This window comes from Puccinia triticina, chromosome 7A (genome assembly GCF_026914185.1).
Source record: "Puccinia triticina chromosome 7A, complete sequence".
In the NCBI taxonomy this organism is placed as follows: Eukaryota; Fungi; Basidiomycota; class Pucciniomycetes; order Pucciniales; family Pucciniaceae; genus Puccinia; species Puccinia triticina.
In genome coordinates, this window is record NC_070564.1 from 2,360,572 (window position 1) to 2,383,418 (window position 22,847).

Genomic DNA, 22,847 nt, shown 5'->3' on the forward strand with positions numbered 1-22,847 from the left:
CAAGACCTTCGAGTATGTAAGTGCTGATTATGTATCATTCTTTTTTATTCTTTCAAGATACCATGCTTTTTGATTTTGCTGGCTCGTTTATCCTGGCGTTACTCAGTTAGTTTTTTTGGTTGATCCTTTGCAAGTCGATCCATTGTATAACACTAACATCCTAACTCAACATTTGGAAAAGTCGAGAAGCTTTTCAGCCGTCCAGGACCTCAATCACCTGCAGGTTTGTTGTGCTTGATTTCAATGCAGCACATTTGTGTACATACTTATCCTTTTTTCTTTCCTTTTTTTTAGATGATCTGATAACCAAAAATCAGAAATTGCGAGCCGAAGTTCTTGAATTGAAGTTGGACAACCTGCAATTCAAGTTGGACAACATGGAACTGAAGGCAAAATTGACTGAGATCTCCAAGCAACAAAACTAGACCTCTTTGCTTATTCCTCTCTTCAACTCGACTTTCCCTTTTCCCTGTACATACATTCACCTTCTTCCTTTCTTTGCCCTGTACATATTTTTTTCTTCTTTCTTCCTGTTTCCCATTCTGCTTCATGTTGTTCATTACACATCTCACACTTCACACTCTCCTCAAACCCGCTCATGTCTGCGTGAAAATGTACTTAAGGCCCCGTTTGGCACCAATATAATTCTAGGTGATATAATTGCTGATTAATTCAATGAAAAATAGAAAATTCATCATAAAGCCTCCAAATTTTTTTTGTAGGCAACCTACAGTGCTGGTCTCTTTGACTTTCAAATCAGATTCAACTAATTCAGCCATCTTCAGCACCATAATACCATTATATCGCTTTTGACCAATATGAAGTGATATAATGGTATGATGGTGCTGAAGATGGCTGAATAAGTTGATTATGGGTTCACAGTTGAAGAGACCAGCACCGTAGGTTGCCTACAAGAAAATTTTGGAGGCTTTATGTTGAATTTTGTATTTCTTATTGAATTAACCAGTGATTATATCACCTATATTTATATCAGTGCCAAACAGGGCCTTAGTCTCATCTCAACATGAAAAGCTTTTTCACACTGCCTTGCTTCAACCCAAAGAAATTGAAGCTATGTACCAACTGGTGCGGAATGTAAATAAAAAAACGGACTTACTTTGCGCACTGCGGAAAACTCTTTGCGCACTGTGGGGGTCGTCTTCTCGACGTCCCGCCCCCAGTGCGCGCTTTCACCACGGCTCTTTGCGCACTGTGCATTCCCCCAAAAAAACGGCATGCATTTCTTGAGATATTTTTTGATGAATCAATAGAATAACTTTTTATGATCCCCCTAAAAAATAATCAAGTCATTTAGGGGTCTCCTTGAGCCTAGAGAAAACTGACATGAAAAAATCATATTTTAACGCGGCAGAGACCTGTAATATCGCTTCCTGTGCCCCAGTAGCCCCAAAAATTTCACAGTATCATGGCACATGTGCAAATTCATGACCTGATAGTTTTCACAATTTTTCCCAGAGATATAAGGGGTGCGCGGCAGGCTTAGTAGGAAAATTACTGCTAACTGTATAGCTTTTTTGTTACACACCCAAACAGTCCCAAAATTTAAGAAATGTTTGCATTGTGAATATTCTCCGCGCCATAAATTTCTTGGCAATGGTGTGTCATGATAACATGAGATGTAGTGCGGCGGGCTTAGTTGGAAAATTACTGCTAACTTATCTCATGTTTTAATGACACAATATTGCTAAGAGCTTTATGGCGCGGAGAATATGCAAAATTGAAACATTCCTGAAAATTTCAGACTGTTTCAGTGTGTAACAAAAAATCTATACATGTAGCAGCCATTTTCCTACTAAGCCCGCCGCGCACCCCTTATATCTCATGTTATCATGACACAATATTGCCAAGAAATTTATGGCGCGGAGAATATCCACAATGAAAACATTTCTGAAATTTTGGGACTGTTTGGGTGTGAAACAAAAAAGCTATAAAGTTAGCAGTAATTTTCCTACTAAGCCTGCTGCGCACCCCTTATATCTCATTTTATAATGACACACTATTGCTAGAAATTTCAGGCAATTAATTTGAAGCATATCTCTCTGTGCTCTCAAAATTTTGTGCCTTTGGTGTGTGTAACAAAAAAGTTATACATATACGCAAAATAATAAACGCAATACCTATTTGGGCTACAGAAAAGCTAGTGAAAATTCTGAAAATCATAAGGTCATGAATTTGCACATTTACCATGATAATGTGAAATTTTTGGGGCTGCTGGGGCACAGGAAGCGATATTACAGGTCCCTGCCGCGTTAAAATATGATTTTTTCATGTCAATTTTCTCTAGGCTCAAGGAGACCCCTAAATGACTTGATTATTTTTTAGGGGGATCATAAAAAGTTATTCTATTGATTCATCAAAAAATATCTCAAGAAATGCATGCCGTTTTTTTGGGGGAATGCACAGTGCGCAAAGAGCCGTGGTGAAAGCGCGCACTGGGGGCGGGACGTCGAGAAGACGACCCCCACAGTGCGCAAAGAGTTTTCCGCAGTGCGCAAAGTAAGTCCGTTTTTTTATTTACAAAAGAGCTGTGGCGAAAGCGCGCACTGGGGGCGGGACGTCAAGAAGACGACCCCTACAGTGCGCGAAGAGTTTTCCGCAGTGCGCGAAGTAAGTCCGTAAAAAAATATACAAGTAGCTTCAAACTGAAGACATTGCGGCTGAGATTGTGGGTGAGTGCACCTGGCTGTACTCATTGGCAACTCCATAGGAATTACTCCTACACATCCACCAACTGATGGTACAGAACAACCCAAAGGACTAGCCCAAACTGAAGGCTTCTGAGACAAACAGAAACAGATGGGAAAGGCCGGCTTCACTACCCAATGTTATGGAACAAAAAAATGTGCTTACATAGCTTCAAACCAAAGATAATGTAAGCATATTCTAGCCAAGTGCCCCTCAAACTTACACAGTCCAAACACCAAACCTCATTCACCCCCAGCCTCTTTGCAGCCAAGCTCAACAATGCCCTCTCCCCACTCACCATCCTCAACCGCTCATCAAACTTTCCCGACATGCCCAGCGCTGGGACCTTGCCTGCCATCTTCCTTGACATCAAACCCTTGATCATCAGCAACCCGTGGCTCTCCTGCCACTGCTCAGGCCAGCTCACACCACCCTGCTTGATCCACTTTATCTACCAGAGTATTGAATCCAAAATCACCTCTGCTCATCATCACAAGCTGGCCCGGATCATCCTGCTTGGTGTGCGCAGGTTTGGAAGTCTGGCAGCTTAAACCCAAGCTCATCCTCCCAGCTCAACCAGGAGGCCAAACCGCATCCAATCATCTACTGCACTCTCTGTCCCCGCCAGCCCCTCAACACCCTCCAGACCATTCTTGACATCCATCTCGCCAGTCTGACCGGCGACCACCACAGTCAGATTCACATCTACATGCTCCTGCTCTTCTGCTACCCCCAACTCCCCTTGCACTCAGCCTCTAGGAAGAGCCCCCTTGGCTCCCCGGGCACAAGAAGACCTCCACCAAGTATGTGCTATCCTCTGCGCACTCTAACACACCTTTCTCGGCCCACACAGAGACCTCAATACCCCTGAGGCTGCCCTCTCATCCCTCCTCCTCTCCAAGAAAACCACCACAAATATTGAGTCCATCCTCTTACCACGCAACCAAGTCAATTGATAGGTGTTTTTTCTAACGCCTGATAGCCCAGCCCTCCAACAAGGCGGCCCACTTGCATCCATCAGACAGACTCTTCTACCTGGCCGTCCACGCCGCGCAAGTTCTGTTGAGTTGTCTGTTAGTCTACTACCATGATGTATCACCACAGTATGGAGGGCTGTTGGATTGACCCATGAGCACTACCAACCAACCACTCAGCTGGCAGCCACAAGCATCAGTAGCCTAGTTGGTAAAGGCAGCACTCTAGGATCTCTCTCAGCATAGCTGAGGTCGTGATTTTGACTCTCACCAGACACATCTTCATTTTACAGTCTCTACAAGTTCTTGGAGACACACCGGCGGAAATTTTAGAACAAGTTGCTCTCTTGCACCATGCCATTTTTATCCACCGGCTCTTCCCTCCCATTGCCCGGGACCCTTTGGCCTCCCATTCTTCAGCTATGCCACAATCATCCTGATCCGCTCTATTTCAGCAAGGAACAGGTGCCTAACCAGGTCAAGCTGGACACCTCCAACCTCGCTGATCCCGCTCAAGCTGATTTTCACAGTGCCCTTGTTTCACCTTGGTCTCACACCTCTCACCCTATGGATAAATGATCACATCATTCTTCCTACTTCCCCTTCTGTGTTTGATTCTCAAAGAAAGTTTTTGTACAATTCAGACTGTAGTTTTATGAAAGAAACACGGCGTCCATCAGTCAATTGTGTTTAACTCTGACTATTGAGATTGACCACTTGCTGGTTAAAAGATCAGTTCGCCAGAATTAGCTTGTAGCGCATGACAAAGGCGTCAATGTTTTGGCGAGTCTGTACTTCTACAATACCTGAACCGAGTAGACCAGACTCTTCCCAACAATTGCTGTCTATCTAAATGTTAATTTGCGCAGATATTGGCTGGATTATGATGCATTTTTGGACCCATCCACCAAGCCTGATGTTGATGAAATATGGAGAGTAGCTGAAACACACGTGTGAGTTTATCTTGCAACGGTGTTTGTTGAGCCAAAGATTTGAGCTGACCTCTTCCTATTGAAAACCAGCTCATGTAATCAGACACGTTTGTCTTTGACTTCTGGGTTACATTCATGAACCTTATGGCCCATCTGCATTCCCAAAGCTTTCCCGGACCAGCAGTGGACCAGAAACCAAGGTGATCGGCAAGCCAGAAGAACAAGGCAGTTGAGCACAAAGCCCTGAAGGCCAAAATGGTCCCACAGCTGCCAGAAAACTGAAAAACTCCAAAGAACTAAGAATTGTTCCTTCATCAGACTTTCTACTCTAGTGACTACAACTGACTGATGAATAGAAATGAAAGAAATCTTGATGTAAGATAGAATTACCTAAGAGCAGGAAAAAGGCCGCACTCTACTGATAATTAAGAATATATAGATGGGAATAGTAAATGAGGAGATAGGTCAAGTAGTGGTCGACTCGTTCTTATCTAGACAAACATCATCTCGGCCTTAGTTCCCCACCTTTCTTTTCTCTTCTCTCAAGGTGCAGCATCTCCTTACTCAAGGTGGTCTTTTGAACTGAGGGTTTCCTCATGTGGCTTCGGCGAAACAGCTAAGAAGCAATGCAACATTGTCTGTTTATAGAACACCATTTTGTCAGCCACTGCCTTTTTTTTACCGCTTTGCCTGGCTAAGGACTTGATACTCTTACCAATAGTTTCTCCTGCTCTTTGAGCAGTATTGGGTTGATTGGTCTGGTTGCTCTTGACAGTTCTGTCTAAAAGAAGCAATAGCACGTTAGTGTCTATCTGGTCAGCTTATCTTGAGATCCCTACAGTTGCTTACCTTTGGCGCTAACTGAGATTCTCTTGAAGAGTGATTGTGGGCCACGATTTTCCTTGAGCCTAATATTGTTGCTCACTTTCGCTGGAACTGTAACATCAGAAAATGAGTTAAGTTTCACAACTCCCACTACGCTGATTTGGACTGCAGAAGTGGTTCGCGTTTGCTTACCAATTTCCGCAGCTGGTTTGGTTCCCGGCACCTTTCTCATTTTATGAGGTCGGCACTGCTCCCCTGAGCTGGAATTCTCACAAAAACATGCCCAATCCCAGCCAACACTGAGTGTGCAGACGTTCCTCAAGACGGGTGGAACCAGGTTTTCCTTGATCTGGGCAAAGTCCAGCTGGAGTATTGGAACAACCTCTTTGTCTCCAGCCCGCTGCATAAAGAACCCTAAAGATTTTATTACTGAGAAACAAAAGCCAAATCTGGAAGACAACAAGGAGTTAGATGAGATGAGATTAAGAACTATAGCAATAAAGAAAACAGAAATAGCATACCCAATGATTGAGATGTAGAGATAGCAAACAACTAGACCATGTAGACAAAGGACAGGACACCAAAAGAGGGATGGACTGAGAGTGAGATGAGACAGGGTTAGTGATTGATAGAGAAGGGATGAAGAGATAAAGAAAGAGGCCGAAAGATGGTCAAGTTTTCTTCTCACCAAGGTGGAGCAAGGACGAGACGTCCAAGAGAAGAAGAGATTGGCATTGAGTTGCCAAAGAGCGATTTGAGAGAATCGAAGAAGACCAATGATGTCTTTAGGCAAGGATTATTGTGGAGATTGAGTTGAGGTTTTATTTTGAAGGGAAAAAAGAAAAGGAATAGGGGGATGGTTTTTTGTTGGCGGGTTGAGAAGGAAGGGATGACTGGAGAAGCGGTGGAGAGTGTCTTCAGGTGAGCTTTTTGATCCTGATTGTCTAGGTTTGAGTAGGTGATATTCAGATCTCAAGTGGTCCGCAGCTATAGGTTTCACGGACAGATACGTGCAGTTGACGGGGATTGACGTTGAGTTTTAACACTGACCACCCACCTCACTGGCCCCCCTTTGCCGTCCATTGCTCTATCCACATCAAGCTCTCCACCAGGGATATCCATGTTGACCTCCAGAAATGCCTCAGGATTTAGAAAAAACTTCAAAAGGCTGCCACTACTGCTAAATAAACCCACTATCCTGCTCACAGTTTCACACTGCCTGGATTTACTTTTCTTGATTTATTCATCCACTTTCCTTTCTAATATTTACAAACCCGCCCATAATTTAATACTCTCTATTTTTCTTCCCCACCAGTACACCTTGTACTGAGCTGTTCATCCTCACACTGTATACATTCATGTATCATAGTTTGGTTTAGGGCGCCATAACTTGCTTTCCCTTGCTCCCTGCTCCTGCACACCTTCTATCAAGAATCCCTTTTGGCAATTCTTAGCATTTTTGGCTATTTTTTGAGACAGGATATTCACCCCTGGGCAGCAAATGCTGTCCAAAAAAATTCACTGCTCCACTGAATTCTCTGTTCTAATATTACGGCAAACTACCTTCTTTTTGGGAAAGGAATTTAACCCCAGGGGGAACTGACCCCCTGGTGGAAAGGCTGTCCAATAAATTCACTATCCGACATAATTGTTGGTCTTAACATGGGTAGCATCCGCATGTGTTTTCCATACCAAATGGGCACCATGGCCACCATAACAATTTCCTCCCGCACACAGTTGATGTACCTTACAATTCTCCTATTGGGATTATTGGTCTTAACATGAGTAGCATTCGTATGTGTTTTCCATACCAAATGGGCACCATGGCCAGAATAACAATTTCCTCCCACACATGTTTGATGTGCCTTACAATTCTCCTATTGGGATTACAGCTGAGTGTAGATCCAGAAAGCAAGCTCAGCACCAGGGCTGCAAACCTAACCACAACAGAAAGGGGGATACAATAAAAAACATTTAAAAAAAGCTTTTCATTCATCAAGGACCTCAATCATCTAGTTTGTGGTTGTGCTTGATTTGGATGCAGCACATTTGTTTAATTTTACTTTTTTCTTTTCTTTTGTAGATGATCCAAAACTGATAAGTAAATTTAATAAATTGCAAGCTTAAATTTTTGAATTTAAGTATCACAACTTGCAATTCAAGTCCAACAACTTGGAACTGAAGGCACAATTGACTGCGCTAAAGATGGCACATGGGTACCCGTTAGTGGGTACCAGGTACTCATTGCTCTGATGGGTACCCGCTCCACATGTACCAAGTACAGGTATGGGTATCTGGATTTCATGATTTTTTGTCAGGGTACCCTCCAGTGATACCCTGTCAACACATGCAATGGAGCGGGTAAGCCTCAGTCCCTCCTTCAAAGTGTTGCTTTGCGGCACCGCCCGTGTGCCTGCAAATCAATTGAGTGAATTTGCTAGCTAAATTTGTGATGAGAAACCGTTCCTGGCTGTTCAGTAATCAACCCTGGAAAGCAGGATGCTCCATTGGCCTGTAGGATAGTACTGTTGTGTATACCAGTGCTTGCCGGGAGTAATCCCTCTTGGCAAGCTGGTGTGTGTATACCAGTGCTCTCCAAGAGGAATCCCTCTCAACAAATGTATACTTGCTCACCAAGACAAATCCCCTCTTGGCGGCAGGTATACTGATACCAGCTTGCCAATGGCAGAGAGGGATCCCTCTTGGCAAGCAGGTACATAGTACCTATAACCAACACAGCGGCAGGTATACTGATACCAGCTCCCCGAGGGCAGAGAGAGATCCCTCTCAGCAAGAAGGTACATAGTACCTACAAAAAACGACTTGGGTGGTACTGCCAGTGCCCGCCACCGCGTGTCTGTGTCCAGGTATGGGTATCAAGTAATTGCTGAAAAAAGAGGGTACTTGTAGTAGTACCCTCATCCACATTGCCATCTTTAGACTGCGCTCACCAAGCAGAAATTAAAATACTAGAATCCACTTCAATTATTTCTATCTTGAACTTGTTCCCTTTTCCCTGTACATATTACATTCTTCTTCTTCCTTTCCTTGCCCTTTGACATTCCGCTACTTTCTTCATTTATACTTCCCCACTTTTCCCTGTACATATTTTATTCTTCTTTCTTCCTTATGTACTCGTTATTCTGCTTCATGTCATTCATTACAAATCACACTCTTTGCAAGCTCAAAAAAGCTGCTGATGTCCATGTGAAAATTATTCTCAATATGAAGAGCTGCTTCATGCTGCCTCCTACAGACGCGTGGGGCCTCACTTGCCAAGTCTTGAAGCCTTTACAAGACTACAGACCAGAATTACCCCAAAGCTCAGCTTGAAAACCATCTGTGCTTCCAGTTGCCAAACAAATTCAGCTACCTTTGTCACCATGTAGCAACCTAAACTCAAGAAGCAAAAAAAAGTAACTTGTTGCTTATGATTAAATCTTTCAGAGATAGTTGCAGTTAGAGAATCTGCCGCGTCACCCGGGTGCAAGAGGTACCCAGGTACCGCACCGCTTTTTTCAGAAAAAGTGGCACCCGGCACCGCATCTGGCACCGCCTGGCGGGTGCCGGCGGTGTACCGGTGGTGTACCAGCGGTACTTTGCCTAGTTTTGCGCGTCAGATCAATCCCTGTACTACGGAAACTAAGGCATATGTATTTATATATAATAGGGGGGTTCACAATAGGATAAAAATAAAACTTTAGAGTCAATTTTAAGGCCTTTATCAAGATTTTTTTTTAAATCTGGCAAGTTGTACAGGACTGGTTGTCCCCTGAGAATCAAAGCAAATTCTTCATTTTTTAAAAAGTGGATCATAAAGGCCTCAAAATTAGCTCTAAAGTTTTATTTTTATCCTATTGTGAACCCCCCTAATAATTGATCTACTTTAACTAGTTACACATGCTATTACCCATCAGGACGACTCGTCATCATCGCCCAGTTTGATAACTTGCCTTTTGGACTTCACGCGGGACTTCTTCTGGTCTTTGAGAGCCTGCTTCCATTTGTTCAAGGCGCCTCCGTTGATCTTATCTTTCTTCGAGTAGAACGCAACTGTCATACCTCTACTGATTGACTGAGGCGCTAGTTGGTGCCTTTTTTCTGAAACGTAATCTTGACCAAAGCTAAAAGCTTGTTCAACATCAACAGATGTTGCTACAGAGTGTAATGAAAGATATGTCTGTCAGATACAGTTGAGTTCATCTTGATGAGAATATTCAACTTACCTGGGCATCCTAAAACATCTAGAGCCATGTGTACAAGGCCCCTGTGCATGTTACCAGCACGTTTCTGTTGAATCCACAATGCAAGAGGGTTGACAGGGTCGTTACCGTTGAGCACAATTCCTCCGGCTAGCCACATGTCTAAAGGGTTGGATGAGCAATCTCCGCCTCGGGCAGCAGCAGCACTTCCGAGGCTGGCAAGCATACCAGTCTTGGGCTGCGCAAAGATTGAAGAAATCAAATTAGCCAAGGTCAGCAGGTAGATTGGCGGGATTAACTGACCTTTGAGCTAGAAGTTTGTGCGGAAGAAGCAGGAGTTATTGGGCGTGGCTTGTAATGTGATACCCACATGTCGCGGGCCAGTCAAATTGCCTCCGCTATCCAATCATCTTCCCATTTTGCCAACTTGAAGTACTCATCTTTGAAAGACGGGTGAAGCACTAAAAAACATAAATGTGTCAGCAAAGATGGTAAAAGCAGATTAAAATGAAATAAACAAACATATAGCTATCCGGTAAAGGGGTGAGGTGTTGGTCAAGCTGTAGTATTTGTTGGTTATTATCAATCCTGCACGGCAGGCATTCCTCAATGCCGGTGCATATTTGTGCTCGCTGATAATGGTTGATAAGTGCTCCGTAATTTGGTCGATGTACAAGACTATGTTCAATATGCGAGCCGAGCCTGCTGTTGATAGCTGAAGAGTGATTTCGTGAAAAATGTTCAGGACTTCAGCCAAATCGCGAGCCAAGACCATTTCCGACTTATCCAAGTGCTTGCATATCTTGCCCTGCAGGGCCTCCAGGAACAGTTCCGCACAGTCTCCTACAGCCCCCCCCCCCCCCCCCCCCCCCCCTAGCCAGCACCCATCCACTCCCAAGCCTGCCCGGTGTGCGCAGGTTCAGCAGTCTGGCGGATTAACCCCGAACTGATCTGGCCCAATGACAAACGCAGATGCAGTCTCATCATGGTCAGCCAACGCGCGCACCCATCTCGTCCTCCATCTCAAGATTGAGCCCCCTTGGCTCCCCGGGCACAAGAAGACCTCCACCCAGTACGCGCTATACGCCGCGCACTCAAACACAGCTTTGTTAGGCCACACAGAGACCTCAACGGCTCTGAGGCTGTCCTCTCATCCCTCCTCTCCAAGAACACCTTGAGATCATCCTCTTGCTTTGCCTGGCCCATCTCAAAGCACTTTCCTCCACTGCCACCACCACCATCACAACAACAACATCAACTGCACTGCCGCACAGAGCTCTGATAATTGGTGGGTGAGGCGGATGCTTGACAACATTGCCCTCCAACACAGCTTCTTCTGCTTCCTGTTCCACTGGAAGAATGCTCAAGGCAGCCTGATCACCTGCCTCTGTTATTCACATCCTCTCCTTCCGTGCCTTGTCCCCCATCTTTGACAGGCTGGAGGGCGGCTGGAGGCTCTGGATGGGAGGGCCAGACCTAGCAAATTCGGCACTTGTAGTTGCTCTTGGGCCCATGTGTTTGTGCTCAACTGCAACACTTCTTGTTCTGCTTCTCCCTCTGCTTCCTCTTCCTATTCACCTTTGTACTTTTCTTTATCTTCTTAATATATTTCTTTTCCAAAACTCATACTCCATTTTTTTGCACACAGTTGTGACATGTATGTAGTTCTTGACCTTGACAGCAAAAACTGTCACAGACTTCTTTGGAGATAGTATAAGTTATGGTTTTATTACATAGGCCCTGTTTGGCTGCCGTGTTATACGTCATAAATGGTTGAATTTATGACGCCGCGACCCAAAGTTTGCCCCCCGTTGCCACCAAAACTTTGAAACCCCCGGGGGTTGCGTGTCATAAATTCAACCATTTATGAAGTATAACACGGCAGCCAAACGGGGCCATAGTAATAAAATCATCATTCCTGTTTTTGAAGCTGCAATGAAATGTGGCGAGGATGTGAGAAAAAGGCCTTGAGGAAAAAAACTCAGAGGTGGAGAATTGAGGGCTAAAGCTGCTAGCCTGCAAGGAGGAAAAAGGATCCTCACTACAAGAGACTCAAAGGGTCTCAGGGAAAAGGCACAGAAGACTGATGATGTTTTGATTATCCAGATGAGCAGACTTTGTAGCTATTACAACTGAGGGAAAAGTTGTGGGCGGAAGGTAAACAAGTATATTCATCTGGAGGGAAAAAAAAGAGTGACAGATTTGTGACAGGGAGAGAAATGGACCCTGGGTGGTTGCAGTTTCAACACCTATGAGTGTGAGCTACCAATCCAACGCACACCATTACCAAGATGAATTGTGCATGTAGTGCAGGCCAGCAGACGTCCTGCCACTCCCGTGCACCAATGTTTCTGGGATAAGTTGCCCACATTGTAGAAATGGTGAAAAGAGATTAATGCAATGAATGTTAAAACTTTGTTTCAATTACAGAGACACTGAAGGGATTTCAATTGAAGACCGCCGCACGAAGAAAGCACAGAGATGAGCCTTTGGGCTCAAGAAGGGACAGTGAGGGGATGAGAGCTCACTGGATTGGCTTGGATTGGAGGCGCGGATAATAAAGAAGAGGAACCAATGAAGTTTTGATTTCTGTGTCTAGGCTGGGTTAGTATAGACTATGTACACAGGATCAAGTTGTGGTAGGGAGCAAATTGAATAAGAAGGCAAAGTGAATAGAAGGAGATGGAACCAGATGGAACTCATGGAGAGATCAGGTGACATGCAGGATATCACAAGCAGAGCGTGCGCACAAGAGAAGTCAAACACAATGGAAAACTAATCAGGCAAGTACAGGCAGGGATAAATGTCACAAGGCTGTCAAGACAAGCTAATATGACCACATAACATGAGAAAACACAGGTGGAGACAAGCATAAGATGTGAAGATGACAACCAAGAACTTCTGGGGAGAAAAAGGGCAGAGGGAAGAAATGAAAATCCAACAGACACTGCAACTAGAGAATCTGCCGGCGCACCCGGGGCAGGTACCTGGCACCGGTTGGGGGGTACCCCCCGCACCCGCCTCGCACCTGCCGGAGGGTGCCGGATGCGGTGCCGGGTGCCTGTTTTTTGGAAAAAAGCGGTGCGGCACCCGGGTACCCTCCCAGGTACCGCCCCAGCTCTGCATGAGACGGGCGGGGGTTGGGCCGGGGCTCCTTCCCCACACCCCATAGGGGCTCCCAAATCCCGGACTCCCGCACCAGCCAGATTGATATCCCTGCTGGGTTGGCTCCTATCATATCCACTCCCTCCTGCAAAACTGCCCCACTACAATGCCTCGGTTTTGCAAGCACCACAGAACTCAGTCTTATCGTGCATCTTCACCCCCAGATGATCCCGGCAGTCAAGAACCGACCAGAGCAACTGAATCAAGCACCCCAAGAAGCACTCAGCCCAGAGGATTGACAGATGATCAGGAGCTATGTGAGTGTTATCTTTGTTTATTTCGTTAGTTATTCCTGTCTTTGTTCTGAACACAAATTTCTTTATAGTGAGAGCTCAAAAAGTTGCCCAAGCCGCCGTCAGTTCAAGCTATCAATCGGACCAACCACTGGAGCTTTCGAATCAAACAGACAAGCACGGTAGGCGCATGATTGCTTACCCTTGCAAAGTGTAAGTCAGATTTTGTTCCAATCTGATTATTTTTTCTCAGATCTCCTTTTTAGCTGACATCAATATATGTTCCTAGATGTTGCACCAAGATAAATAGGCCAACCTCCGAATCATCTTGCAGTAACCTTGTCAAACATGTATATATCTGCTCCCGCAAACACGTGGAAGCGAATAACCAAACTTTGGCTTCATTTGGAATAATGGGAACTAGGGATGTGCTCCCAAGCGAGGTAAGTTACATTTGTTCTTTCCCTTTCCTTCAGATTTGAGATCAACAAAGTGAAAATTAATGAAAATTACATCATTGTAGGTTCCTCAACTATGCGCTATATGGTGCGCAGAAGCCGCAAGGCCTTTTTTGGCGCTTGTTGATGCCAGCCACAAAGCACTCCTCCACCAAACAATTATCAAAAACTTACCAACTCTGACGGCAGTTTCGAAGGACATCCAGCGTCTGTACTCCGCTATACAAAGCAAATACCAAGTTTTGTTGAACGATCACCAGGGCGCATTATATCTAGGCATGGACGCATGGCAGTCTCCCAATGGGTTTGATATCTTGGGCGTAGTCATATATTGACTAGTAGAAAGCCAGACGGCAGATATAACTCTTGAGGCTATACCACTTGACTTCATATGCCTCTCTAAAAGGCATACTGGTGAGTATTTGGCTGATACAGTCCACTTGGTTGTTGAGAAGTTTCAAGTTCAAGATAAGATATGCGGTATCGTGAGCAACAACGCAAAGAATAACAAGGTGATGGTACGCAAGCTCAAGAAGCTCAAGTGGCTCCAATTTAAAGGCGAGCCACAATGGATCCGTTGCTTCGCCCACATCCTCAATTTGATTGTCCAGGCAATCCTCCGTCCATTTGGAAGTCAAAAGAAGACAAGGCCAATGTCCAATACTAGATCAATGTTTGATACCAATAGGTTGTATTTGGACAAGTCAGATTCAGAAGTTGATGCTGAGGCGCAAATCAGAATGTAAGCTGGATTGGCATTCTTTCAGACCTCTGTTTTTTGATACCTTGACATTGATTCAACCAATTTTTCTAGACTTACACACAGCAATAATGATCCACCCTCAGAAGTGGAAGATTCAAGTGATATCAAATCGCTTTTCGGATCAGACAGAGACGCTGAATCACTCAGCAAGGCAGATATTGAAAATGCGAGCAAAGAAGACGACACTGATTGCTACACTTTGGCATCTTGCAGGCTGACTTTGGCCAAAGTAAGCCTATTTTGTCTTGTTACTTTTGAGCTGTGTTGTCTCTTGAAGATGATTTTGATTCAGTTTTGATCAATCGCTAAGAAATTGTGGTTCTCTCCGAATTCCAAGGCACATTTTGGCAAGATTTGTCGGGAGAAAGGGTGTGATACCCCACATAACATCAAAAGAGACGTATGCACCAGATGGAACTCAACCAGTGCACAAATCAACAGGATCATCAGGTTTAATACCGCTCTGTAAGTACTCTTCCTGCTAGGAGGTGACACTAGCTTAAACTGACACAACTGATTGTTTCAATTACTCAAAGTTTCGAGTGGCAGCGCAATAAAAATTACGGTGTAGACCGCAAGCATCAGTCGCAGCTAGGGCGCACTGCATGTTGTCCACGGCTGGCTTGATGGGGTCAGTGGGATGGTGACCCGGGCAAGTTTACTGGGTAGTTGCTTGAAGTGTTCTGCGCGCTTTTGGAGGGTAGATTTGGGTTCGCCGGCCGGTAGTGTTTGAGATCAAGGCAGGGGTAAGTTTGTGGTGTTGTTTTTGGGTGTTGGTGCTTCAGCCGGCGATCAAGTCCGATGGACATGGAGGCGATGTGGGCCAGGAAGTCCAAGTTGAGTCGGTTGCCTCCACTGGTGTTGTGAGTGATGAGGAGCAGAACTGATTTTGGATTCGATACTCTGGCAGATGACGTGGATCGACCACCGCTGAGGATCAGGGTTGAGGATGGGCTCCAAGGGCGGATGGTGGTGTTGGAGGAAGTTGAGCAGGGCGGTGTGAGCTGGCCCAAGCGGTGGCAGGATGGGTGGCTGATGATCAAGGGTTCAATGTCGAGGAAGATGGCGGGCGAGGTCCCTATTGAGAAAGAGAAAGAGAAAACAACCTTAATGATATTGCATGGGCAAAAACTATGGTATATATGTACATGACTGGCAGAAACTACTACAAGGTTCCATAACCTTCTATGCAAGGTTTGTACAGCTAACTACATAGTCTTCAACACTCCTCAACAGTCCCAGCGCTGGGCGTGTCGGGCAAGTTCGACGAGCGGCTGAGGATGGTAAGGTTCCAATCCGGTGCCCCGGAGCCGGATATCACCCTACAAGGTTCCATAACCTTCTATGCAAGGTTTGTACAGCTAACTACATAGTCTTCAACACTCCTCAACAGTCCCAGCGCTGGGCGTGTCGGGCAAGTTCGACGAGCGGCTGAGGATGGTAAGGTTCCAATCCGGTGCCCCGGAGCCGGATATCACCCATCCCGCACCCTGACCCTGGTCTTATCCAGAATCCGGCCGGATTTTCCCGGATCTGAAAGCAAGGGGCATTTCCCAAAAAAAGTGCCAATTTGATTGGGTATGCCGGGGAATCCCCGGCAGAGATCCCGACTCATGCGGGTTTGACGGGTATTCCGAGAAAAACCCGTATTTTCGGGTGTTTTCTGAGGTTTACCCGCATAAATCTTGCTTTTGGAGCGCTTTTCGCTATCCGACCGGATTCCGGATCTCTCGAGCTCAGTCCCGAACCCTGATCCGGCCTGCGGGGTTTCCGGATTTCTCCGGATCTGCGGGTTCCGGATCGGAACCTTAGAGGATGGTGAGTGGGGAGAGGGCGTTGTTGAGCTTGGCTGTGTTTTGCCACTCCACGGGTAGGAGGGTGGGACTTGGTTGATTAGAAGCCTCTCCCTTGTCACAGCCTCGGGAGGCGGGCCCCTCGGGCCCCCCCGAGCGTTGTGTTAAGTTCGTCCGGGACTGCCGGGGGTGCATGCGACACCTGACCGGTCCGCAGCGGGAACGATCCTTCAAGGAGGGAATATGCGGACCGGTCAGGTGCACCACCTGCCGGTACAGAACAACCCAACGGAATTAGCCCCAAACTGAAGGTTTCTGAGACAAGCAGCAACAGATGGGCAAGGCCGAAACAAACGCACTTAGCTTCAAACCAAAGATAAAAAGAGGGTTTCAAACCACCTCCAGTCTTCCAGGTCGGACTTTCCAGGAAAAAAACACCTCCTGGAACGTCTCCTGCGCACCTGGATTCCTGACCGGCAAGACCCTCCAGGAGGTCCAGGAAATCAGGAAAAACCAGTCCAAAACAAGGAAGCAAACCCATCATGGACCTTAGCCCCACACAGAACTGAACCCCCGGGGCTTTTTTCTTGCCATCTTCCCACCGCACGGTCATGGGAGTGATTCCTGGGTCCAATTAATTTCCTGTTCTTGAGCATTTCAAGGGGGAATTAAAACTCCAGGTCCCAGGAGTTTTTTTTTGTGGCAGGGGGAATTTTTCCTAGAAAGTCCGACCTAGAAAACCTGGAGGTGGGTTGAAACCCTCTTTTTATCTTTGGTTTGAAGCTAAGCACGTTTGTTTTGGCCTTGCCCGTCTGTTGCTGCTTGTCTCAGAAACCTTCAGTTTGGGGCTAAGTCCGTTGGGCTGTTCTGTACCGGTAGGTGGTGGAGGCTGTGACGAGGGACATGCTCATGTGTAGGAGTAATTCCTATGTAGTTGCCGATGAGTACAGCCACGTGCACTCGCCCACAATCTTCACTGTCAGCACCTCGCCATACGTCGGTTTGAAGCTAGTACGTTCCGTACCGGTGGGTACTGGTGGGTACATAGCTTCAATTTCTTCGGGTTGAAGCTAAGCCCGTTTGGTTGTTCCGTAACGGTGGGTAGTGGGCCTTGATCGTGTGTTCCTACTTGTCTCAGACACCTCAGCAGGGTTTCTCCTGGTTTCTCTTCTGAGGCTGTATCGCTGTTCTCTTGTCTGTTGCTAGTCATGGCGGCAGGGTATAAAGCCAGCTGCCTAGCTCCCAGGGATCACTGTCTACATCAGCAAGACACCATCGCACACATCAGCATTCTACCCTGACGCCAGTCCAAACCTGCTCAACCGGCTAAATTTGCAGCATCTGCCAGATGAAAATCTCAATTCTTTTTTACGGCCCCTTGATGGCTCTCATCCTATCTACCATGATCCTCGCCCAGCGCTTCCCGAAATGTCCTAGGTGTAGAAACGATGGCATTGTTATAGACTTTACGGACTACACGGAGAAACTCCAGCTCCCACAGGTAGACCAATGTGGACACGAAACCGGTAAATTAAGAAAAAAATGTAAAAAGGACAGGCAGAAAGCGTATTATGCCTGCCCGTGCTGCAGATACTCGGAGCCGGACGATCTAAACCACGTTTTCGCATTCAACACAAACGGGCACGGGTGTCACGGCGGCCACACACAATTCGTCGAACGCGGATGGTACGTACCCCCAGGGAAGAGAAAACAACCGGTAGGATTCGACCTTTTCCCATCGGAACCGGTAGCATCATCATCAAACCGTTAAACTGGGGCGCATACTACAACGGCCCGCTCCGCAAAATCGTTATGGAATTACTGTTACTTTCTTATCAAGTTTTCTTGCGGACAGAACCGGATCTTAGACATATATCTACATCCACATTTACCTCTCTTCAGCCCAATTTCCTACTTTTCTCACTATCGTCGAGCGTAATAGGGATCACTTTGTAGATAATAACAAGTCATGTTCATTAATTTTTTGATCTTGTCATAGCTCTCCCTACTTACTGCCTAGAAAATTATCATGGCTTTAGCATGTCCAGACCCGATTTTTTTTCTATCTTGACTACGACCAGTATTATACCTTCCTCATTCTTTTAGTTAGGGTTTCAAATGATCCGAAAATCAATCTGGTTGTTCCATCTCCTTTGCTGAAAGTCGTGCATTTATCTAAAACAGTATGTAGCTGGGAAATCGCGGCTGCGCCGCGTGAATTGAATTGAAGCAGAAGCTCATTTGCCAATGATTCAGGCGCATGTTACCCGTCAAACTGTACCAATTGACCATTGGCTACAAATATGTCACAATGAGACTGGCAGAAGTTGAACCTTGAAATATGTATGTTGCCCCCGCAAAGCACAGGCAACATTTGCCGGAAATTGCCCCCAAATACAACCTAAATTCCGCCAACGGTTTGTCTGAGTCACAGAGATGTTTTAGGGACCGGTCTACCATCTTCATGGCATCCCTGTGAGTCATTTTTACCTTGTACCAATAGGACCTGGAGTTTGGCCAAAGTTCTACCTAAAATTGAGTGACACACCTCTTGGCGGGCTGGGCTTTGACAGCTCAACAGGAAGAATACCCTTGGCGAGCTGGTGTAAAAATTCAGCTTGCCAGGAGGCGTGTATTCCTCTCAACAAGATGGACTTTGACCAGCTCGCCAAGAGACATACCTCTCGGCGAGATGGATTTGCACCAGCTCGCCAATAGGAATACATCCCTCGCGCCGAGCTACCAGCTCGCCGAGAGGTATATATTGCTCTCGGAAGCTGGTCAAAGTCCAGCTCTCCGGGAGACATGTATTCTTCTCGGCGAGCTGGTGCGAACCGATCTCGCCGGGAGGTGCATATTCCTTTAGGCAAGCTGATCAAAGTCCAATTGGCCGGGAGGGATGTATTCCTCTTGGCGAGCTAGTACGAATCCATCTGGCCGAGAGGTGCATATTTCTTTTGGCAAGTCCAGCTCGCCGGGAGGGATGTATTCTTCTTGGCGAGCTGGTACAAATCCATCTCGCCGAGAGGTGTGTATTCCTCTCGGCGAGCTGGTCAAAGTCCAGCTCGCCGGGTGTTATGTATTTGGCACGGGCTCCAGCCCCTGCCGCATCTGGGTAGGCAATTGGGCGGGTATGGCCGGCGCAGACTGGCCATTGAGGGGAGTAATTGGAGTGCCAAGCTGTTCACTCCAAACCAACCTGGAGTGCAGGGCTGTGCACTCCAAAAAAGACCAGGTTTTTGAGTGAACTAGTTTCCACTCCAGTAAAGTTGGAGTGAACTAGTGTTCATTCCAATAAAGATGGAGTGAACGCGTGTTCACTCCATTTGTGGTGTGCATCTGGGATTTTTTTGGCATACCTAAAGCCTGACCCTTTAAGAAATTCTATCAAGAATTGTGATTTTTACAGTGGTTTCCGTGTAGCCTTCTTCTTCTATGGCCGAGTGTGCACCCCCATAACTTGACCAAACTTGGACACTCTTGCTCAGATGCCCGTGTGACAGGGTTATTTGGTGTCCATCAGACACTCCCAACCAAGGTTTTCTGGTGGAAAGCTTTGTCTGGTTTCCATCAGACACTCTGGCTGGGGTTTACAATGGATGTTGAACTTTTTGCACTGTCGAGATGTCCATTGGACACTCTCAATTAGGATTGTCGAATGGACAGAAATTTTTGATGTCCAAAAGACAGTTTTGAGTGCCAAGCATCACTTGGAGGCTTGCAGAAGTGTCCAAGTGATTTGCAGCACACCTTACGTTTCCTGGATGCTCCCGAGGCATCCTCTGGATGCTTCTCAATCAAAATTGTCCACGGGATGTAGGCATGGCAATCGGGCGGGTTCGGGCCGCCCACGGGCAGCCCGTGTCGGGCCGCAGAATAAACGGGCGGGTCGGGCCGGGTCAATTTGTCTCAAATTGCCGCCCGCTCCGAACCTGTTTAGCTCGCGGGCAGCCCGCGGGCCCCTGAACCCAATTTGCCCGCGGGCAGCCCACGGGTAGCCCACGGGCGGCCCGCGGGTCGCCGCCAAATGACCTATAAACTCAGATATCTGAGGATTAATACCAATGCCAATATCCCCGGCATTGGAATGTGGCCTGTCCACAGGCCGCCAAAGACATTGAATTCAAATTGAGGATGCCAGAGGGTGCTACAGGGTCAAAAAATCAGCCCCTCATGGCTGAACGCTGAGCGGGGGGCTGCCGGGGCTGACCGGGGATCGGCCCAACAGGCGCCCGGCGGGCTAACCGAACCCGCCGGGCTTCAGTCGCGGGTCTGTTGGGTGGGGCCGACTTCACAAATTTCCTCAATAAGCCGACCCAAGCCCGGCCTGAACCCGGCCGGGTTCGGGCGGCCCACCAGCTGACCCGCCTGATTGGCATCCCTAACGGGATGCAGCAAATTTCCAGATATGCACCCCGTGCTGTACCTACCATCACAGGCATTTAGGATATTGACAGTAAGTTAACTCTTTCACTGAAGCTTGTCTATATCAGCAACGGGGAAACCACCGCTCTGCAAACAGCGCAGCGGTTTTTGGGAGTGCTGTGCTGCGCTGAAAATCAGTGGGACAAGCACTGCACTAACCGCTGAATATTTTCACCACAAAAACCTGCAGATTCTAGTGCCGCTGAATCAGCGGTCAACCGCTGCGCTGACACTGTTTTCAGCGGAAAACCTCTGAAAATCAGCACAGCGCAGCGGAATGACCGCTGAATGACCACTGACAACCGCTGACCACTTTTTCAGCGTCAGTGCACTAATTTTGTGGTGCCCCAACATGGTCATAAGGAACAGGTGAGGCCCAATGGGGGGCGAACAGGTGGTGGGGAGGTTGATTGAGTGAATGAAACTATGTAGGTAACGCGCTGGCAGCGCCGCTGTCACTGCAGCCATGTTCAGCGCCTAGTGGGGCGCAGCAAAATCAGTGTGCTGACGCTGAAAAATCGGTCATTCAGTGTTCATTCCGCTGCGCTGCACTGATTTTCAGTGTTAGCGCCCTTCAGCGGCGCTGCGCTAACGCTGATCAACAGCAGGCATCCAAGCCAAACCGCTGAATTCAGTGTTTGCACAGCGCTCTAACCACTGCACTAACACTGATTGGGCTGGAGGATCAGCAGTAGACCGTTGCGCTGCGCTAAAGGTGCCACTGATGTCAGTGCAGCACAGCAGTTTCACCATTGATATCAGAGTGAAACTCTGTGTCTCTTGATTTTTTCTCTCCCAAATCTCTGTTTCTCAAACAAAATCAAAAGATCAAATTTTACCCTCTTCAACCTAGACTTAGTCTGAAAACTAGGGGAGATTAGTTCTACTAATTCTGTTGTCCTGACACTGTTTCCTTGGTGTGAGTGAAGGCTGTTGCACTCATTGGTCTAGCACAGCTGGCAGCAAACTTTCCTAGCCTAACCATGGCCCTGATATTTAAATCAAAAGACTTTAAATTCTCAGACCAGATCATTCTCTATTTCTCTCTTCCTTTTTCTCTCTACCTCTAGCTGTATTTCTTATCCCAGAAATCAAACTTAGAAGTTTCCTCCCATTTTTCTTATGTCCTTTTGTCACTTTGGAGACACAGGCTCACAGAAGAGGCACTGACTAAGTGTTACCTGAGCCATGCTCTTTATTTTTCAGTCAAAAATTGTGCCTCTCACCCTCTTGCGCCAACACAATATAGTTTTTCTGTGTGACTTCAAACTGCAAGGCAGCGGGACTGTAGTATGTATCTAATTTAGCTTGCTCATAAATTAACAGCAGAAAGCTTCTGTTGATGGGTACCCTTGGACTAGAATTATTCAATCTTTGGTGACTTCATTTTGGTCCCACTTTTTTACTTGTGTTTTTTTCACTTGAAGGATTCTGGTCATTGAGGTTCATTTCCCTGCTCATTTTGCTCATCCTTGCATAAATTTTGGGAGTTGAAAAATCGACTCCCAGGAATTAATAAATCAACTCTGTTATGAGCCATAGCGCGGGCTCCGCAGCGCAGACTCACATGTACATAGACTACACGTACATGTCACGGACCATACTCAAGGTTTGAAAGGCTGGAGATCCAAGCCTCTTCCTCATCCTGCAATCTACCATCTTGGATCCAGAACCCCCAGAACCCCAGAACCCAGACTCCATCTTCCTCTCCACAGAACAGACCTTAACATATTGCAGGATCTACTTAACGGAGACGAAGACCAAGAACCCAACAGACCAACAAGAGCCAGATCGCTCCGACTCCGAAACCTTGAACATCCCGACTCCGAAACCTTGAATATCCCGTAATCCACTCCTAGAAACCTTGAATATCCCGCTCCGACATCACACAGCAATACGATGGATGCCTCCGAAGCCGCCAAACTCCGACAACAACTGGCGGACATTACTAAGAAGGCCAACAACGAGGAGGAAAAACGCCGCCAGGCCGAGGCCAAGTTGGAGGACGCACTCCGCACTCCAAATCCACCCCCTCCCCCAACCGCAACCAAGACCCCCAAGATCGCTCAACCCGACAAGTTCAATGGAGAACGCAGAGCGGTGGCGGAGACGTTTGCCCGCCAGGTTGGCATCTATATGACTGTGAACAAGCACTTGTTCCCGAACGACACGACATGAATCCTCTTTGTGTCCTCGTACATGAACGGACCCGCGGGCGTGTGGGCAGCCCCGTTTCTTGACCAGGCAGCAGTGGACCCACCCACCCTGACCTACGCGGAGTTCACGGCGGCCTTCCGGGGCATGTTTTTCGACCCGGAAAAGAAGGCAAAGGCGGAACGAGCCCTCCGAGCGCTGAAGCAGACCGGTTCTG

At 46.9% G+C, this 22,847-nt stretch overlaps 5 protein-coding genes across 5 annotated transcripts; 4 read left to right on the forward strand and 1 right to left on the reverse strand.

The window, feature by feature from the left end:
- Window positions 1–62: 62 nt before the first annotated feature.
- On the forward strand, window positions 63–425 carry PtA15_7A281 (uncharacterized protein; the record flags this gene model as incomplete). The annotated part of the gene is made up of 3 exons (XM_053170872.1): window positions 63–105; window positions 182–223; window positions 295–425. The coding sequence occupies 3 exons, from the start codon at window positions 63–65 to the stop codon at window positions 423–425; spliced, it is 216 nt and encodes a 71-aa protein (XP_053022110.1).
- A 2,610-nt stretch (window positions 426–3,035) lies between these two features.
- On the forward strand, window positions 3,036–3,662 carry PtA15_7A282 (uncharacterized protein; the record flags this gene model as incomplete). The annotated part of the gene is made up of 3 exons (XM_053170873.1): window positions 3,036–3,227; window positions 3,278–3,509; window positions 3,562–3,662. The coding sequence occupies 3 exons, from the start codon at window positions 3,036–3,038 to the stop codon at window positions 3,660–3,662; spliced, it is 525 nt and encodes a 174-aa protein (XP_053022111.1).
- Window positions 3,663–10,598: 6,936 nt separating this feature from the next.
- PtA15_7A283 (uncharacterized protein) lies at window positions 10,599–10,817 on the forward strand (the record flags this gene model as incomplete). The annotated part of the gene is made up of 1 exon (XM_053170874.1): window positions 10,599–10,817. The coding sequence occupies one exon, from the start codon at window positions 10,599–10,601 to the stop codon at window positions 10,815–10,817; it is 219 nt and encodes a 72-aa protein (XP_053022112.1).
- Window positions 10,818–14,890: 4,073 nt separating this feature from the next.
- PtA15_7A284 (uncharacterized protein) lies at window positions 14,891–17,261 on the reverse strand (the record flags this gene model as incomplete). Its single annotated transcript, XM_053170875.1, has 3 exons — window positions 14,891–15,290; window positions 16,925–16,977; window positions 17,076–17,261. The coding sequence occupies 3 exons, from the start codon at window positions 17,259–17,261 to the stop codon at window positions 14,891–14,893; spliced, it is 639 nt and encodes a 212-aa protein (XP_053022113.1).
- Window positions 17,262–17,399: 138 nt separating this feature from the next.
- On the forward strand, window positions 17,400–17,822 carry PtA15_7A285 (uncharacterized protein; the record flags this gene model as incomplete). Its single annotated transcript, XM_053170876.1, has 1 exon — window positions 17,400–17,822. One exon carries the CDS (start codon window positions 17,400–17,402, stop codon window positions 17,820–17,822), a length of 423 nt encoding a protein of 140 aa, XP_053022114.1.
- Window positions 17,823–22,847: the final 5,025 nt, after the last annotated feature.